This window comes from Calypte anna, chromosome 3 (genome assembly GCF_003957555.1).
Source record: "Calypte anna isolate BGI_N300 chromosome 3, bCalAnn1_v1.p, whole genome shotgun sequence".
NCBI lineage: Eukaryota > Metazoa > Chordata > Aves > Apodiformes > Trochilidae > Calypte > Calypte anna.
The window spans coordinates 9,410,559-9,427,132 of NC_044246.1; the positions used below are offsets into that span (position 1 = coordinate 9,410,559).

Here is a 16,574-nt window from a genome sequence, read left to right on the forward strand (position 1 = left end):
TGGGCAGGAAGAAGTGACAGAAAAAGTCTAACAATCAAGCCCTGATTTGCAGAAGTCCACTCTGTAAGGACTGGAGTTGGGAGTATCACAAAAGCAGGATGGAGATGGGTCATAGCCCACAGGCTCACCTGGTCTGTGGAACAGCACACGAGCACGTGTGCAGTTAGAATGCTGTGCAGACATGTTTTATATTTACCTTTGATTGCAGAAGGAAATTTTAAGGGCTACACAGAATTATTAAGTAGGTTATTCATACAAACAGTCCAAAGAAAGAAAGGGGAAAAAAAAAAAAAAAGTGCAGTACTGGAATAGGATTCCAAGGCGGGGAAGGGAAAAGACAGGCTTGAAGGGCAGCCAACAGGACAATATAAAGCCCCTTTCAGGAACCAAACATCATAACACCATAGATCATGACATCCCATGGTACTGCCACTGCCCTAAATCTTGTAATGTACTCTCCTGAGAGGACTTCTCAGCAAGAACTACACTGTGCAGAAGTCTTTTGGAGTCAGCATTTGTTTCATGATTCTACGGAAAGAAGATAGATCTGTTTTTCAAAAAGGTACTGGTAGCTATTTATCAAGGCTTAAGATTAGCATAGAAAGAAAGAATTCTGAAAAGACGTAATTGGTAGAGAAAAGAAGAGAGAATGGGAGAATGAAGATATGTTGGCCAGATAGCTGTTTCCATTGACAGGACAGGCTAGAACAAAGATGAGTTATCCAAGACAATGAAAGCAACCTCCATAAACTGAACTTCAAAAATGAGTTAAGAAGATGACAGACCAGCTGAGGACTATGGGAATTTGAGGAAGAAAAATCCTGATCCTGTATGTCCTCAGAGACATTATATTATTTGTGTATGTCAGAAGTCTGTACTCTTTATTTTTCTAGAGATGTCCCACTTACCAATGAATGCAGTGACTTTTGGATTGATGATTCCACTTGGCAGAAGATGAAAGTCATACTCCACAGAATCCACAACAACTGTATGCCCTGCATTATTTCCTCCCTGCAGAGGGGGGGAGATAGGCAGGGGAAATAAAAAATAAAAAACACAACAAAACCACAACCACATGTTAATAGGTTTTGATATTAAAGACAAATGAATACATATCGTAAACATGGAATAAACTGGTTCCAGCTCCAATTCTGCAGCTTTCATTCCTTTTACTGACAAAAGATATTTCAGAGATCTCCTTCTGCCACTACATCAGCCAAACTTGTCAAACTCAATAATTTTTCAGTATTATCTGTCTTACAGACAGACAGACTTTGGACAGTATTTTGGTTCATCAAAGGTACGAAAGCTCGGAGTAAGGTTGAAATATTTCTAAAAAGTTACTGGTACTGAAGTAAATATTCTAGAACATGCAAATACATCTACATACCATCATCAGTTTCACTAAGTTCCTATTACACTTACAGAGAGTAAGCATTACAAGTGGAACTCCAATCTTAGAAAAGAAAAAAAACAGTATCACAAGTTAAACTGAGTATATAAAACCATAAATTATTTGGAATGGTAAAGTCTAGCTGTTTGGCTTTTTCTTCTGAATTTTAGGTTCACTCTTTGAGAGTTCTTATATGAACAGTAACCAGCAAAGTTAACTTGTTCATTCTACACATCCTCAATAGTAAGAGAGTCTCTCATGGTACCTGTCTTTTACAACTGAAATGGGCTATTAAGGAGTAAATCTACAGGCAATTATGACAATTGTGGTTTTATAAGTTACTGAAAACCACTGCCATCAAACTAACATTTTTTCATGACCACAAAAAGAGTATTAAAAGATTTATTAAGCTGTGAAATATGTCTTAAATACAAAAAGAAGCCTGTGACCAAGACTTAAAGAGGGTCAAGACAGGCTAAACTAAAAAGATTACAAAATAGTTACCAAATATCACTAGTTCTTGTTTGTTGTACTTTTGAAAATAAGCTTATGCTTTCTTATGACTGAGTCATTTGTACAAGAGAGGGTTACAAACAAAATGGTTCTGTTCATCGTAATTACAGGAACATCCTTTACAGGCACCTTGCATGAGAAATAAACAGCTTCATAGAAGGAAAGCTTTAAAGGAAACTTTTCATCTAAGCCTTCTTTCAGCACAACACAAACTGAAGGCATCATATGAAAAGAGAAAAAAGAAACTAGATGAAATATTTATCTATGGAATTATAAATCTATACAGAATAACATACCACAGTTCTTTTCTAAGCAATGGACTTCACAACCACTCACTATTCTAAAACATCTACAAAGCATGAATCCAACACATAAAACTGTGTATCTGGTGTTACAAATAAAGAACACTCTTAAATATCAAACCTTTGTGCCAGATATAAACACACATACCACGAGTAAAAGCCTCATCTCAGAGAAGTTCACAATGAAAATTCTTGTAATTTCAGCATTATTTATGAGGACTTGGAGCCTTTCCAGAGGGAAGACTTACAAACCTTCACCCAGCATAGGAAATGTCAGAACTTAGGAAAAGTTCAAGTGATTTAGTAATGTGAGGCAGTTTTTCCATACAGTGAACACTACCTTGAAAAAGCTGGAAAGATTTCGGGATGCAGATTATTTTAACTGCAAATGATCTGACTTAATCAGAGAATGCCAAATTTTCAATTCACAGCATTTGAAAGATACTGAATGCATAAATAAAGCAAGCCTTTCAATTTTATTCTTTTAGGAAAAAAATTAACTTTCTGGAATAACCTTTCTTCTCCTATTCTTCCAACTCAGCAGTAGCTGTTAACAAAGATTATTTAGCAGTCTACCTACACTACAGTTGTCTCTTTGGTTTAAAAGGATGTAAACTAGCTACATTAGCAAGCAGATCTTCCACAGCTACTTCTGAAATGCAATGCTGATACTCCTGAGTAACTGCAGGTTGTTCTAAAACCAGATAATATTCTAAGAACTATAAAGTTATATACATATACAAAATACAAGCTTTTTTTAGTAAGACATTGGTTTCCTACTTAGTGTTTGAGAACCTAAGCAAAATCTTTCTTGAGGAAGAAAAAACATTTAAGTATATCTGCTCAAAGTGGTGGTTACCTTCCTCTTCAGAATATCTCAAATTATTCCTTTCTATTAGATACACTGGTAGTATCAGTCTAGAAAAAATTAACATGAAAACTGAAGTGCTTTAAATGAAAATTCAGTAAGTAGTTCTAAGTACAGCACTGAAGTACTGAGGTAGAAGGAACTTACAAACAAGATAATGAGTCCGAACTGTCACTCTGCAGCATAAATGGACCAACCCATAAACAGCACTGGTATTAGTGAATGACTACTAATTTGAAATCCTCCACTAGCTGGATAACTTAATGTCATATTTTGCCTCTCAATTTATTTAAAAATAAGATTTTCTAGCATCACAAATGTTGAAGTGAAAGCAAAATTTGCCACTGGATCATGATGAACTAAAATAAAGGCTGGATCATGACCAACAATAAAATGTTTTTGTCAATGTCAAGCTACTGGTGCCATTCAGACATGGTAACTTCAAGTTCAGCAGTCACATCTGCTTGAGTGAGGTGTACAGCATGCAGACTTGGTCTCTGTTAAAGATGAGAACATAGCTGATGGGTTTTGGTGGTGTCAAGATGTGTTGGTTCTGTGCTCATCGAAAAATACCCCCTGGCTGATACAATAAAAGTAACATTTTCCCTTTTAAACACTGAACTATGTGCACAGCAAAGCTCACACACTTCATCTAGAATCAAGCTAGTTCCATGTACCCCGGCATGTTTACTGTGTGCAGTTATATTATACAGATCTTGCTGAAGACTAAAGCAGAAAATGACATTCTGTGTGAAGGGCGACCTGAACACACGCTTAGGCCACAGGAATACCTCTAGGTTTCCAAAGACTTGTTTTCAGATCAGACCCAAATTGCAATCTTGGAATTTAGCTTTTTATATTATGTTGCCTATGACTTGAAAAGAATACATCCCAGAAGGGCTGTTGATAAGCAGCAGTCTGATAGAACATTCCATCAGCCCCTATCCTGCTTTGGATGCCATTCCATCAAACTGTGTCATTTTGAATAATATTTTCAATTTCAAACCTATTTTAGGAGAGCATTAAAACAGCAGCACTTCATTGCTTTGATTTTCAAAATTCTGCTGTTGATTTACAGGTAAACTGTACCCTAACAACACAAGTGCAAATGTACAGCTACAGAGTTAGGAACTGTCCTGTATGAAAAGAGCAGCCGACACTGTACACTCAGCGAACCAGCAGTGAATGAAGTGTACACACCTTGTGTGCTCAGTCATTGCACAACATGGGTTTGGTAAACAACTTTAATTACAGAAATCTGAACTCAGAGTTCTAGTGATGCTGGGGTAGGTTGTTATTAGGTTATAGAGTTTGGGTTGGTTTTTTGTTTACCTCCAGAAACTGATGGTAACACCAACATCTTCACAATGCAGGCAGCTATTGCCTCTGGGCATAATTCAAGGTACAAACTGATGAAGTCACTGCTGGCTTCCAATGCTTTCCATCTCTATTTATCATTCCTCTTCTCTCATCACACTAAACCAAATGGGACCAGTTAGGTAATTCAAGCTAACACTCCTTTGATTCCATTATTAATGAAGAGTTAATTGTGGGATTTATTTTCCCTATTAGATAAACAATGTTCATGCTGAAATTATTTAAAATACATTGCATAAAGCTTTTGCCAGAGGGAAATTAAGATACACTAATAATTTCTTGAGGCTTGCAATACTCCCTAGGTTAACTAAATACATTTTTCACTCTCACCATATCTCTGTAACAATCCGGGTACCCAAAATACAGTTCTCTCCCAGCCATGTGAAAACTGAAACATCTACCTCGGACCAACTCAGACACAGAGGCTAAGTTCATTGCAAGACCAAAAGACGTTCTTGCTCAGTCTGGAATACATACATGTACATACGTACATGTAGCAGTAGCTCCTTTTCCCTGTCTCCCTGCACAGCAGCAAGATGTCCTTCAGCTGAGCCAAGCAGTGTAGCACCACAATCACCACACTCCCTCAGGACTGAGCTACATCCCATGGATTGTACAAAAGGATGTGGGTGAGGGGAAGATGACTTCTTACGTATGAGAGGTACAAGAAGGTACCAATGGCACGTTGAACAAAGAAGTTCATTGGAATGCTTTCTTCCAGAGGAAACCCCTCCATCAGTCAGAATGCAGGCCATGGAGGTGGTCAAGCAGCCAACGCAGAGCTGGCTTTGCCACAGTAAGAGAAATAATGCAGTGCAGATTTAAAAAAATAAATAAAAGAATTAAGGAGAAATATAATCAGTAAGACAAAATAGCATGACAGAGTCAGTAATATCTAAGAGATTTCAGACTTCACCTGTCCATACTGCAGGGAAGGGAGAACCAAACACCTAATTTACCCCCCAACAGTATCCATTCTGAGCTGTTTTAATACAGCCTCCATGCAAAAAGAAAGAAATGGAAGCAAAACAAAAGAACACCTCAGGCATGAAAATTTCCTAATGCTTTTTATTTGAAGAGTTGTTGGTTTGTTTTGGGGGAGTGTTTGGTTATTCTTCTTTTGCTTCATGTTTTGTTTAAGCTCCTCTACTTATCCAGCTCAAAAGGGTGTCAGTGGATTGGAATGAAAAAATTTATTTGGAGACAGTATGAAAGACATCATGTACAAGACTGAACCTATGCATTTCAGGATATGGATTTAGTTCAGGGACTTTTTAGCTTAATGTTCTGGTGCATGTGTGATTTCAAATCCTATCAGAACAGAGTAGCCTTTTTTCTTCCTTTCATAATCCTGACACTATTAAAACATATTATTGCTTTAGAGAATTTTAAGTCTTCAAGTGCAATAGTGAAAGTAAAATCAGGCATCAGATCATTACCTAATCTACAATATTTTAAGTGATACCTGTTGCTGTCAGCAAGCTATCTGCATAAGCTTTTTAAAAAGGCATTATTCCAGTTTTACTGACTGCAGTATGCTTAAATCACTTCCTTGAAAAAGCATATAATCCCTAACCACTAGCTGATAATCCTGAAATATCCAAGTTATTCAACATGCAGAACAGCTAAGTACACAGGACTCTGACAGAAAGGTGCCTGCTAATAGACAAATTATCACACAAGTACTGATAGGATGACAAAGATCGTGGTAAAACCGCCCCATATTTACCTGCTTTCTAAAAGTCTTATTCAAAACAAAACAAAACCCAACCTTTCCTATGAAACACCACTTTTGAAGCACTCCTTTTACATTGGTAAACTGCTCAGAGTTTTGGGGTTTTTTCCAAGCAAGCAAACAAACAAAAAGTGTTTTTTCTTTAGCTTGCTAAGGAAGATTAAGTACCCTACAAATCCTTCTCAGTGTAAGCACCACATTCAAGAATCTGAACCCATATAGTCCATTAGATAAGCTGATCACTACTACAGATAAAACAAGATACTATTCTAAATGTGAACAGAATCAGCTACATGTGCAGAGGGGGCATAAGACAGCAAAGGAAGCTTCAAGTATTGCACATCTGGAGGTTTTTGGTACACATTTGTAGGAAACACTCTTTTTACAATATTTTTGCTTGTCTGAAAATACTAATTTGGAAGGAAAAAAAGTAATTATCTGCTAGTTTCCATTTTACTGGAAATAAGCTTGAAATTTCAGTGAACCAAATAAATGACTCCTGCTAGCCAAAAAGCACTATTACAGCACTGGAAGGCAATACTTACCACAAACAATACACTGACATCACACAAACACACCAGTTACCACAATACTGTACCATGGTCCAGGTAGCATCCCTAGAAAACATAATCAAGACTAATCTACAGAATCAGAAAGGGCTACATTTTAAGCACCCTGACTGACCAGTATTTCTAATAGGACACCTATGATAATTTTAAATTAAATCATTTCAGCACTTCCCCTATCTATGCAAAATGACATTTTTCTCTTGCATTCTACAGCCTTTAAGTATCTTAACTGCCAGCTGGAGCATTTTATGTAAAGAACTGAACAGAACTAGCAACAATATTAATGCAGGGACCTGACTACAGTTTCATGATTGGAAAGAAGGAACCTTCATAATAATATTTAACAGCCATTCTTCTTCTGGAATTGCATTGTTGTACTAGAAAAAAGCCCCCAAGGAACTTGAGTGTATTGAGTTGAATCACTGGACAAGCAAGAATTAAAAATTTCTGGAGTAATGGTATAGTCTTAACAACTTAATGAAGTTAATCTGACAAAAGAGTTATGACTTTCGCCTGTCTTCTGAAAGTCTAATAGATGACTACTCCAGCATCCTTTTTGCATCATGACCTTTATTACCAGGGTTAAAGAGAGATGGTGGTTTTAGACAAAAAGATTATTTTCATGCGTAATTAAAATTGTGCAAGAAAGTCTGTCAGGTAAGACTTCAGGTTTACTGTGCTTAACCAGACACTATCTCAAAGTCAGCTAACAGAACCCTGAGGTTGGGTTTTGCTAACTGTAAATGTACAGCCAGAATGTTCCTAAAAAGTAATTTATTCAAGAACATTTGGCTTTCCATAACTTCAACAAATAAAACTCTACCAATGACATAAAACTTTTAAGTTAAAAAAAAAAATCTCACTTGTTTACCTAAAGAGTATGCCAAGCACTTGAGTTCTTGTCCTTACAATACAAAGGAGGAAGACCTTCCATTTTCCCAGCACATGGGACTGTTCCAGGAAAAATGTTCACAATATAATCATCATTCACTGGAAGACCTCTCTCTTAAACAGGAATTCTTTCTAGCTTGAAACTTTGGGGGTTTTCCTCCCTTTTTTTTTAAAAAAAAAAAAAAAAAGTGCAAACAGTTTAATGGGAAACATTAGTGTACCAACTTGGATAATCAGCAAAACCAAAAGGGGAAGCAGAGTTGCTTGTTAATAAACCAAAACCAAAAATACTACTCCTCAAAGAAAACCAAACTCTAACAAGACAATATGAATTTCTGCTTTTTAAAACCCTTGTCCACAGCACAAAGAGCAAAACTATGCCATGGGTGCTAGCAAGGGACATAGCTATAATGTATACATACCCAAATAGAACATGCAAGTAAGAAATCATCACAGGAACACATTAAAAAATATAATGCATTTGAAACTAAGATGGAGGAACAACAGCATATCCTCCATTTTATATCTACATAAGGTGAAGAAACGGGCATTTTATTTTCAGAGCGTGACTTCATTAGTCAAGAACACACTAGACATTATTACAACCAGTTAACCTCGTTTCCAACCAGTTAACCATCAAGACAAGAAAGCAGTTCAGACCCTACAGCAGCACTCTCACAACTGCTACCTTACCTAACAGTAGAGGTGTGTAGGGGAAAACAGATTTATTAGAAAAGCAGACTAAAATTACTGTTAAAAACATATTGTGAGTCTCTCTCTAAACTGATGCTAAATAAAAATGTATTTAAAGCAGGTCTGAAATACTGACATATGCATTTAAGAGATCTACCCAAGAAATTTATGATGACAGTCACTGCCTTTTCTTATGACATGATCATGCCAAGTTGTCTATCTCAAAAATACAATGCCTCAGGGCAGAGCAAAGAAGTCTTTCAAGTTATTTCCTCTAGAATAGAAATTACTTGTCTAGTTTAAAGAGATGTTATCTCACGCTACATTAAGGAAGAAGCCATACACTCCTTTCAACTCTCCCCATCAGATGTGTGTGTGCATAATTTTTTCTACAGTTTACTTTTATTGCTACTACATTCCAGCATTTTTAGCTCAGGGCAACCAGTGTTGTTTCTGAGCTAGCTATAGAAGTGGTTGCCAAGTTGGGCAAGAAGCAAGTCAATGTTGCTTTGGCATCATCCGATGGTAAACATTTTCATTTAACTCTTAGATGAAAAGTCAAAAATGCATCAAGAAAGCTGGATTCTACCACTAGTTAAAAGAGACATAAGAAAGGCTACAAATACCCTCAAGGAATGCTGAGCATACATTGAAAAAGCTGACTGGGGTAGTAAAGAGACATAAAGGAGACATTGCATTACTCAGCTATATGCTTCCCATTTCAATGTGCATTGCCAAAAATTTATTTTGAACTTCAGACTGTAAACCATGCCCCTTCAAAAAAACAATAATTAAAAAAAAAATCAACGTTTTGATAACTCATTGCCTCACATCCCAGATTTTTGTGATCCATGTTTTGCTTTCTCCCCCCTGCAGCCTCTAATGAACTAGCAGCTGAAAAACTCGACTGTATCACCTACTCCCGAATTTCAGTACAAGCAATATCCACCATCAGCTAGCAATTTTCTTCCTTTACAATCCAGTCATGTTCAAGATCTTGATCTGGTTCAAGGAGCCATCATGTTATACATTAAGTTTTCTAAAACTTGGCTAGACTTCAGAAATTTCTGAATGTGTAGTACAAGAATTGTTGCATCAGAACAAGATCAAGAGCATGGTTTGAGGCAGAACATGACAGAATAAACACATTAGGTTTTACATGTTCACCTCTTTCCTTCTAATAAATAAAAGAAAACATTAAGTCCACTAATCTCAAAAAAACTTCATACAATTTTATATACTAACAGAACTTGCCCTAAGAACTGCTGTTGAAAGGCACTATTCAGAAAGACCTTCTAGAGAGGGGTTTGGCTTTTTTTCACCTCATCTGCAAAACCTTATACTGTTGCAATGCCTACATCTATTAGGTAGGGAACAGAATTCATAATCCAAGTCCAATAAAAACCCATCTATCCCTAAGAGATAAAAGATCAGACTAGTACTATGTTGCTTCAGTGCATAAAACCACTCTCATATTGGCTACAAGAATATTTAAGAAAGTATATGAAAAACAAAAAGCTACTTGGGGAATATTTACAAAAAACATCTTCCAAATGTGTGAGGTAGTAAAGTGGAAATAAAAAATGTATTTGAAATCTTAATAACCTGCCAAAGAGTACTGCATCACAACCAACCAAACCAACAGAGTAAGGTTCCAGAGTAACACAAAGATGGAAAGAACTATATGAAACCAGTAGATCAAGGTGTAATTTGTTCTTTAGGGCTATTAAGATCTCCTTTGTTAACTGTACAAACTTCATGATCTAGAAAATCAGATTTCAACTGCTCTTCTGTTTGAAATAATCTAGGCATTGTGTGACTGTTTACAATAACAAGAGATCACCTGTCAGTGATGCTCTAAAGCAGATCTATAAAACATATGACTCACTGATGTCGCAGGCCAAAGAACTGATTTTACTGACCTTTCCTCACCAGAGCACATTATTGGCATGTTGTCAACCACTACAAGGTCCAAAAGTGCACCAAGCACTTAAAAAAATTATAAATAAATAAAAAAGAACTCTAGCTAGACATCACCTATTGAAAGCCTGATTCTGCCTTAACTAAATCTGCATGACCTGCAAAGGCACTAGACTAAAACACCTTTTCAAACAAGAATATTTTTTAAAAGAAAAAAAAGTGGGCTTGGTGAGTGGAAGAAAATCTCAGTTTAAAAAAAAAAAAAACAACCAAAAACATTGGCTATAGATGAGTGATACAGAGGTATCAGACAGCACTGGGTTGAGAACTTCAGTCATCAGTTTCCAGCTGATCAATGACAACTGCCTCAAGAATCTGACCACTGAAAACTTCTCTACTAATTGTTGCACTGTAATTGCCACATACCAACTCATCAGCAGTGGCATCACTATCTGTACACACTGTTGTCTGGGGGTGGGAGCACAGTTAAGGACAGTACACCCATTGCCATTACCATCCATGAGCAGCTCAAGAGCAGGGATTGTGTGACCCCACAGCAGGAAGAGTAGTAGTGGTAAGAAGTCATGGGCACTTGAGAAGATCTGGTAAGGAGTTGCAATTCTGTTTTGAAGTAGTAGCAAGATGTAAAATAGTACTAAAGAAGCACAGCAGCATGGCTCAAAAATAATTTAAAGACTTAGAAACCTTATTTACCTGTGTGAATTATATCACTGATTATAATCAGCTACCTCCAACAGCAAGAACAGGAAGTGCCCCAAAATTGCTGATGAAATGAGTAAATGAGAACACAAGCGTGCATTGCAGACATGACTTTTTTTTGCTGTACTGGGAAGCTGGGTGGAAGGTGTGGTGTTAATAGAAGAGATAACACAGCATATTTTGGTACTGTATTTGTTTTGATAAAACTATTATCTAAAATAACTTACTTGCATCGATTTGCCATTCCCATATCCACCAACAAGTGAAGCTCTGGTGATTAGATTTACTATCTTGGTTGCACTCTACAATGGTAGAAGTCCCTTAATCAGAAAAATAAATTTTTTCCTTTCATTTTCCAGTACCTGTGGAACTGACAAAGGCAAGGCTGGCTGCTTACTAAGAAGAAAAACTCTGTCAATAAAAACCCCACAAAAGTACTTTTTTTCTGCAACTGCTCGTGAATCTCAAATTCATTCTTGCTGTATTTTACTGTCTGGACCATGATTTATGTGATAGCAGGGAAACCAACTTTGCTGTGCAAGTCTATGAAGACCAGATCTAGTGCAAGTCTCAACAACACATTTATTTTATCAGGAGCATCATTTTATCAGATATCTCTTAGACATAAAGAGTACCGGTTCAAAGCTAACACTGGAAAAACAAGTACATTCTTTGCCTGCAATAGAGATATTTTGCCTTAACTGTATCTGAACCTCCTGTACCAGCAGTGCCCTCACAAACGATCAATCAGAGTTGCCAGTGCAGTTTGCATTAGCAACTAAGGCATGGCAGCCCTGGATACATTTTTAGTTTAGTCTCTTCAGACAGTTGTTTTTGAAACCGTAATACTACTTCTGATAAATGTCAATCTGTCTCCTGAAAAGAAAATACCATTCTCTTGCTCTGAGCAAAAGATTCCTTCCAACAACCTCTAAACCTAAGATAAAATACCTCAAAGGGTGGTATTTACAAGTAGAGCCAACTTACTTCTGGCACTCTGGTTGAGCTAATTCTACCTAAGTGTGCACCCCATTCCAGAAGCCATGGCCAGACAAGTGACTGAAGTCATTAGCACACCTGCTACCTAAAAGACAAGAATGGACATAGATTTCTAGGGTACAACTTCTTGCAGTGACTTTGCAGGCACTGTATATAAGTAATAATCAATTCTCAGTTCTGGGACAGGATCATTTCTGTGCTCTGCACCTGTGCAGAACCAGGGACAGTGATACAAAAGCCACAATATGGTGTTTCACTGCAAACATAATGGAAGTTTCCAAGTCATCTTAGACCTGCTACAACTTCAAGCCCTCCAAGAAAACAGTTGTACTAATAAATTTTCCCCAAGAACATGCTAGAAATTTTCTCTCTCATCCACAAGCATTCTAGCAGCTCTGAGATATGATGAACAGAAAGAACCATGCCAGAATGAGTAAGAGTATGAAAGTGAGTAAGAATCAGAGGTTCTGATTACAGAAAACTGGTATTAGCAAGGGGAAAACCAAACATGATACAGTCTTTCTGGACTTGTACCTCTACAAAAAGGCCAAGGATCATACTTTAATTTAGTAGCAGTAACAAAAACATCAACAATATGCTTACGTACAGAGCAAGCTGATTGAATAGCTCAGTACCTCTGAAAGAGAATATTCCTGTTATCCCTTCTTCTTCCAAGAAATTCTTCCACATGTTTAACCTTATCCTGGGCTCTTTTTATCAAGGTCCTCTGAGCTGATTAAATTCAGTTTTATTTACGAAAATGGTAGAACCCAGGTCCAATGAAAAATAGCTTGCTGCCATTTCAGTGAGTTACAGAAACTTAGAGAAGTGTTCAAGTGTTAGTCAGTGAATGGGAGGAGACACAAACAGCACAGCCATCAACAGGAAAGGGAAGAAAGAGTGAAGAAAACTCCTTCCTTCAGAAGCAACAAGCTGTTAAAAATGGCAGAACTGGCCGTGACAATCAAGCCTGAGATAACATTGTAATTTTTCCCTTTTCTTAATCCTTTACCCAGCTGACTCAAAAGAAGTGGCAATTGCATTCAAACATGTGAACACAAAAATTCACCGTCTGCCCCTCTCCACCAAAACAGCTTAACATTAAACACATGCTCACCTAGATACCCTTCAAGTTTCGAGAACAAAGTTGTAAAGGACAAAATGAGTCACCGTGTTCTCTAACTCACAAAGCCAGGCAATCACACCACAGCACCCCATCAGATTTTATTATTTAATAAAAAACCTGCAACTAGATACATGGGAAAAACTCATTCATTTCCACAAACAACTATTTAAGAATGTTTCCTTATTTCAAAATATGTTTCCGAAGTTCAGGTTTTTGATTTGCCTGCTTTGCAACTGACTTAGTTTTGAAAACACCGGTTTTATGTGCAGTTCTCATTAGGTATTAACACGCTCTGGTGTTTACACTCGGGCAAATGGTGCGGTCTACCAAAATATGTTTATTTAAGAGGAAATTTAATGTGTGCATTCATCAAAAAAATACAGGTTACACTTATATGAAATCTGTGCATGGAGCAGGCATTTTGTACTTCTCTATCTCTTTAAGAAAAGAAAACGTACATTATGTTGTGCTCTATAAGAAAAACATCTCAGATGTGTTCCGTTTTAATGCAGGCATTTAAGAGTACTGTGCTGGCAGGCTAGATTCACTTTTTTCTGCTAGAATAAGGCCTCCATACAGTAAAGGAAAATAAAAAAATAATAATAAAACCATTTCATTGGCACAGCAATGCTCTTGAAGCAAGGGCAGGCGAGCCTTTAAGAAGCGAGCTTTATCTGAAGGCGACGGGGTTGCTGCGGGCTACATGTACCCCCTCACGTGCATCCTGGACCGAACCGCGGGCTCCAGGCCCGGTCTCACCCCGAGCAGGGGGAACCCCGAGCACGCTTCCCGCCGGGGCGGCTTAGGCCACGGCCAGCTCCGGGGAGGGTTGCTGGCCCCGAAACGCCCGGTCTCAGTCGCGATGCTGCAGGAACCACCGAGGGAGGCCCCGTTCCGCCGCCCACCAAGACAAAGAGTACGGCGGTGGGCCTGAGGGTGAGGCCGCGACCCCGGGCATATTCCTCCCGCTGGAAGCCAAAGCTCGGCGGCGAGGAAGGCGCCTTCCTCCTCCTCCTCTCCTCCAGGCACCGGGACGGGGACAAAGGAGGAGCGGGAGGGATGCCAGAGACCGGCCGCGGGGCTAGTGCCCCGCCGGGAATGGTTTCGTTTCCCTGCAGCCCGGCCCTGAGCCCAGGCGGGCGCTCGGGAGAGATGAGGGGAGAGAGCAAGTGCCCGCGGCGGGGCGGGCAGGCGGAGGGACCCCAGGCGGGGTCGCCCGCCTCAAGGTGACACCCGCGGCCTCTCCCGCGCCCCGGCTGCCTCCTCACCTGGCACCTGCAGACGATGTCGGCATCCTGCGCCAGCAGGTCCACCACCTTGCCTTTGCCCTCGTCGCCCCACTGGGCCCCCAGCACGACGGTCACCTTGTTGCCGGGGCGTCGGGCGGCACACTCGCCGTTGGGGATGGCGGGCGCCGGGGCGCCATGCTCCGCCATGGCTCACGCTGCCCGCTCCGGCTCCGCTCCAGGCACATGCGGCAGCGCGCGGCAGCTCCGCTTCCCCCGCCTCCTCCTCCGGGGCGGGCGGTGGTGCCGCTGCCGCGTCCAGGTGCCGCCGCCTACCGGTCCCGCCAGCGCCGCCTCCCCCCCGCTGCTCCCCGCCTCTTCCCTCCGGTGGAATCCCGCTCTGCTCCTACGTCTAAAACCGGGTCTGCCGTCACCGATCCCGACGGCTTTTTTCCCCCTCACGAGTGCGCCTCTACTCGGCGCCGGGCACACCGGACTACATTACCCAGCGTCCTGTGCGGCCTTCTCAGCCTGGAACGCCAGGCCGAGCGGGGCGTGGTGCATGCTGGGGAATGTAGTCCTCAAGGGCAGCACCTGTGGCAGGACGGTTCCTTGCCGGGTGCCCCATGCGCCCCCGCGGCGGCGCCAGGAGGAGGGGGTTGGGGGGCGAGTAGGGGAGGGCTGCGGCAAGGCGGCCATGTCGCTCCGCTGGGTGTTTCGGGTCCTGCTGTGTCTGTATGGCGGCTGCGCCTTGTGGAGGTGGAAAGAAGGGGCGAGGGGCGCTAAGGGGAGCCGGGGGAGGAGGCCTTTGTGCGTCGGGTCTGTCCTCTGCTCAGTCTGTACGCAAGCTGTGGCCTTGGGTTTGGTGGCCACAGATGCTGTGTTGGTTGCCCAGAGCCGGCTCTCTGGGACACAGGAGCCCGGGGCCTGAGGTGATACAGGTGTCCCCGCACCGCTTCTGAACCGGGGCCCTCTGGTCCCTGCCAGCCTGGGGGGTGTCGGTGCTGGCCTGGCTTCCCATGTCCCCTCAGGTTACATCTGTCACAGGTGTCAAACCTGCACACTTGTGTTTGCAGTAGATCACAGCTTTGCCTAGGAAGTTTGCTTTGCTGACTTAATGATGAGTGTAAATTGGTCTTTGTGGAACTGGGGGCTAAATTTAAGAGGCCATTTTCTTTAGAAATGCCAGAACCTGTCCTCAGGCTTATTCATAGAGAAAAAAAAAATGGAAAAAAGGCGTAACAGAGAAATGCCTTCATCGTGCATACTTGAGGGTTTAGGAGTGGAGCTCATGTCTCTGGCTGTTTTCATTCTTTGCTGCTTCACAGAATCAACAGCCCTCAGGGAAGAGGTTTTTTTCTTTTTATAAAGTAGCTATTAAAAAGCCATAAATCTGAATGATGTAATTATTGCTAAGACAGCTACGCAAAAGCCTGAGTCACTGAGCAGTCACAATGTGCAGCTGTCTGGCAGGTTGGAAAGTTTTAGTTACTTCCTCCAGGTTTACTCTAACCAAGAATTTGTGGGTCTGTAAAAGCCACTGGGGAGTTTGACTGTGTCTTGTAAAACTACAGCTGAAAATACCTAAATCCTGAATGGCAGTGCAGAGAGATGCAATGACAAAGCAGTCAGTTCAGAACAAAGATGTTGAGCAATTGCAAATTATAGGAGGCATTTGTGTGTATACAGGTGGTTCCTTAGACTGAGGGAGTGCTGAGGGAGCTGGCAGAAGTCATTGCTGGACCACTTTCCATCATCTTTGAAAGGGCCTGGAGAGTGGGCAAGGTGGCTGAGGACTGGAGGAAAGGCAATGTCACTCCAGTCTTTGAGCAGCCTCACCTCCATCCCTGGAAAGATGATGGAACAGCTCATTCTGGGCATCATCTCAAAGCATGTGGAGGAAAAGAAATTTATGATAAATATTCAACATGGATTCAACCAAGAGGGAGTAATGTCTGACTAATGTGATAGCCTTCTGCAGCAGCATGACTGGATGGATAGATGAGGGGAGGGCAGTAAATGTTAGCTACCTTCAGCAAGGCTTTTGATGCCATCTCCCACAGCATCCTTACAGGCAAGATTAGGAAGTGTGAGTTAGATGAATGAATAGTGGGGTGGATTGAAAACTGGCTTAAAGATAGAGCTCAGAGTGTTCTTATTAGTTGGAAGTCAGTAATGAGTGGTGTTCCCGTGAGTCAGTACTGGGTCCAGTCCTGTTCAATATATTCACCAATGACCTGGA

At 40.8% G+C, this 16,574-nt stretch overlaps 1 protein-coding gene across 2 annotated transcripts in view; it reads right to left on the reverse strand.

The window, feature by feature from the left end:
- ADSS2 (adenylosuccinate synthase 2) overlaps positions 1–14,712 on the reverse strand; it is a 32,255-nt gene extending 17,543 nt beyond the window's left edge. Inside the window, exons 1-2 of one of the 2 annotated variants that reach the window (XM_030447109.1) lie at positions 14,375–14,712; positions 909–1,011 (exon numbers count right to left, since the gene is read on the reverse strand). In XM_030447109.1, coding sequence (XP_030302969.1) covers positions 909–1,011; positions 14,375–14,542 — 271 coding nt within the window. In that variant the 5' untranslated portion in view covers positions 14,543–14,712. The remainder of the gene's footprint in view (positions 1–908; positions 1,012–14,374) is intronic. The other variant, XM_030447110.1, reaches the window with a different exon arrangement.
- Positions 14,713–16,574: the final 1,862 nt, after the last annotated feature.